This window comes from Manihot esculenta, chromosome 6 (genome assembly GCF_001659605.2).
Source record: "Manihot esculenta cultivar AM560-2 chromosome 6, M.esculenta_v8, whole genome shotgun sequence".
NCBI lineage: Eukaryota > Viridiplantae > Streptophyta > Magnoliopsida > Malpighiales > Euphorbiaceae > Manihot > Manihot esculenta.
This window is the reverse complement of record NC_035166.2, coordinates 10,009,484-10,012,210: the sequence shown is the minus strand read 5'-3', so window position 1 is coordinate 10,012,210 and position 2,727 is coordinate 10,009,484. Positions and strand designations below refer to the sequence as shown.

At 31.3% G+C, this 2,727-nt stretch overlaps 1 protein-coding gene across 1 annotated transcript; it reads right to left on the bottom strand.

Annotated features, from left to right (window-relative positions):
• Positions 1-871: 871 nt before the first annotated feature.
• Positions 872-2,462, bottom strand: LOC122723842 (GDSL esterase/lipase At5g03980-like). The gene is made up of 5 exons (XM_043957735.1): positions 2,081-2,462; positions 1,782-1,994; positions 1,531-1,670; positions 1,171-1,444; positions 872-1,089 (listed from the first exon to the last, which is right to left on the bottom strand). The coding sequence occupies exons 1-5, from the start codon at positions 2,337-2,339 to the stop codon at positions 872-874; spliced, it is 1,104 nt and encodes a 367-aa protein (XP_043813670.1). The 5' UTR covers positions 2,340-2,462.
• Positions 2,463-2,727: the final 265 nt, after the last annotated feature.

Here is a 2,727-nt window from a genome sequence, read left to right as displayed (position 1 = left end):
TGTGTGATAGTGTTAGATTTTTTCAGTTATTTAGGAATAATATAGTTATTTTAAATTTTACGAACAACAATTTTGACAGAAATATCTTAAATTTTGATTAGTGTAAAATTTAAAGATTTAAAGTGTTTGGTTTTAAAAAAATAGAAACTAATCTGTTAATTATGTTTAAATTTTGAGATTAAAGTGTAATTTATTCTATCTCTAATAATAATATGGGTAGGAATAATTTTCTATTTTTAATAACAAGGACAAGTACACCTGGTTATGATTTGATTCAAACTGTGAATCAGAATAGAAGTGAATTCGACTAGATCTTTATATTAGGGTTAGTTATAGGCGCCTTCCTTTGAACAAAAATCAAAATTAGCTTGTTTGAATTGACGGTCCAATTTAGTTTCAGTTTAATCATCTAATAAAATTGTGGCACTTAAAATTGATAAGTGAAAAGTTAATTATCAAAAGTTTAAATTTTTTTTTATAGGTAACAAATATTATTTCCATTTAAATTTAAATATTACTTTATTTTTCATATTATGAAAATGGATACCTTTTGTACAATTTACTATTTACTCAATTATTAATTTGATAATATTTAATATCTATATTTATTTCTTTATTTTTTATTTATTTTTATATTAAAAATTTTTTCGAATTAAAATTGCATTGACGATTCAAAATTTATATTTAATTGGAACCAAAACTAGCATATATAAGAATTGCTAATAGCATATATAAGCAACATAAGAATTAATATTGATAGATATAACATCTAAAAAATGTTAACCAACTGAATTTCTTTCCATTAAAATTAAAAGCCACAAACTAAATTAAATGACAAACTTTCAAACTAGTATATAAATTTATGAAATAATCAAGCTATGCACTTAAGCTTTTGGAAGATGTTGCGAATGATCCATCGAGCCATGAAGAAATAGGCCTTTTCAGTTGAATGTACTCCATCCCAACTGATATGTTCTTGAGGTGTATGACAAACTGGTACGTTAGGAGCCCCACACATTCTATTAAGACTAAAATCATAATCACCTCCACTCCCACAACAAGCCTTTTGCAGTGATTTTGGATCAAACCCTGTTTCCATGAAGCAACGCAACGTTAGTTTCAGTAGTTAATGTTATGTTAAACCACAATTTGCAGACTTCAAAAACTCACCAAGCAATGCAGCTTTACTCAAAATCCACTTGTAGGCATTGTAGTAATCCCCATATACTATATTCACTTTTGGATTCTCTTCTTGCAATTCTTTAATTGCTTGCTGGAGTTGCTCATTGTGATACATTGCAAAGTTATTCAGTCCTTTGAGGCAATGAAATTCATCATATTCACTAGAATCATTGGAGTGAAATCCACTAAGATATATGGGCATGCAACCGATTGGAAAATTCCCAGGAACAATAACCCGAGCAGCACCAAATCCAATAACCCTCTACAGAAAACATGTAGGAAATTTAAGGTAATGAAAAGATGAACAGAAGAAATCAATTACTCTATGTTTGAAGAAAATTAACTAACCATAACAGCTTCTTTGATAGCTTTAACAACATCAGATACCATGGACTTCAACTCATCAATACTCTTGCCTTGAAAGAAAGCATAGTTATAATCATTGCCTCCAATCTCCCCAACCATGAACAAAGATCTCTTATGTTTCTCTACACATTCTGTAAAATATAAGAAGGATAAGACAATAGTAAGCATAGTTATAAGTTCAATAAATAATTTATCTTATTATAAAGTATGATGCATCAGTAATATATAGTGACCTTTGGAACTATGGCAGGTTGTATTGAAATGGGTATGCATCCAGTTGAGTTGTTTGGTAAGAGAACTATTGGTGACAGGGGCAATCACTCCTTTTTCTGCAAGAAATTCCACAGGCAATGCAGTAGAGCCAGCAACTGCAAAATTCACGCCATGTGTCTTGCTGGAACTAGCATTCAAATATGCTTCAAGAAGTGGAATACCAGCTGATTTTGCTGTCAAAATACAAACAAGTGCAATAATTATCTTAAGCGCACACAAAAGAGCATATAAAACGTGAAATAATATAGTGGTTTCTTACCAATGAAATCAATAATGAGCAAGCCATTGGAGCATCTACCAGTTGGATTCCTGTACAGGTTTTGGCCATAGGGAAGTCTAGAAAAAACAGAAGCAGGGTCCTCTTGGATCAAATTGCCAGTGTCAGAAATTGAATCCCCAAGGTTGTATATGGCCTCAAACTCACAAGCCTTGAGAAGATGAGCATTAGATATAGGCAGAAGAAGAAAAAGGAAAACGGAACAGAGAAGCAAAGGGAAAAGAAGCTTGGAGGAAGCCATGGCTGTAGAGAATAAAGAGTTTCAACTATTGCTGGCTTTGGCAAACTAGAGTGAAAACAATTGCATCTATTTATGGTCATACGAAGTCCATGCAGAGATAGAAATCAGAAGTCAAATACGACTTGGTTCTGTCCTGATCTTTGCATCCTATTTGGATATGAAATCCGAGATTAAGTTATAGTTGGACTAGGATTCTGTGAAGAAATCACTCCATGCTAAAATCTGATGGCCTAATACATATAAAACACCTGTAATATAAAATAAATTATTCATAGTCATATTATGAAACAACTCATTGCAATGTCAACGCATAATCTTGAAAATATTAGATTATATATCTTATAACTTTCGAATCTCTCAAAACAAACAAACAAACACTTTTTAGATT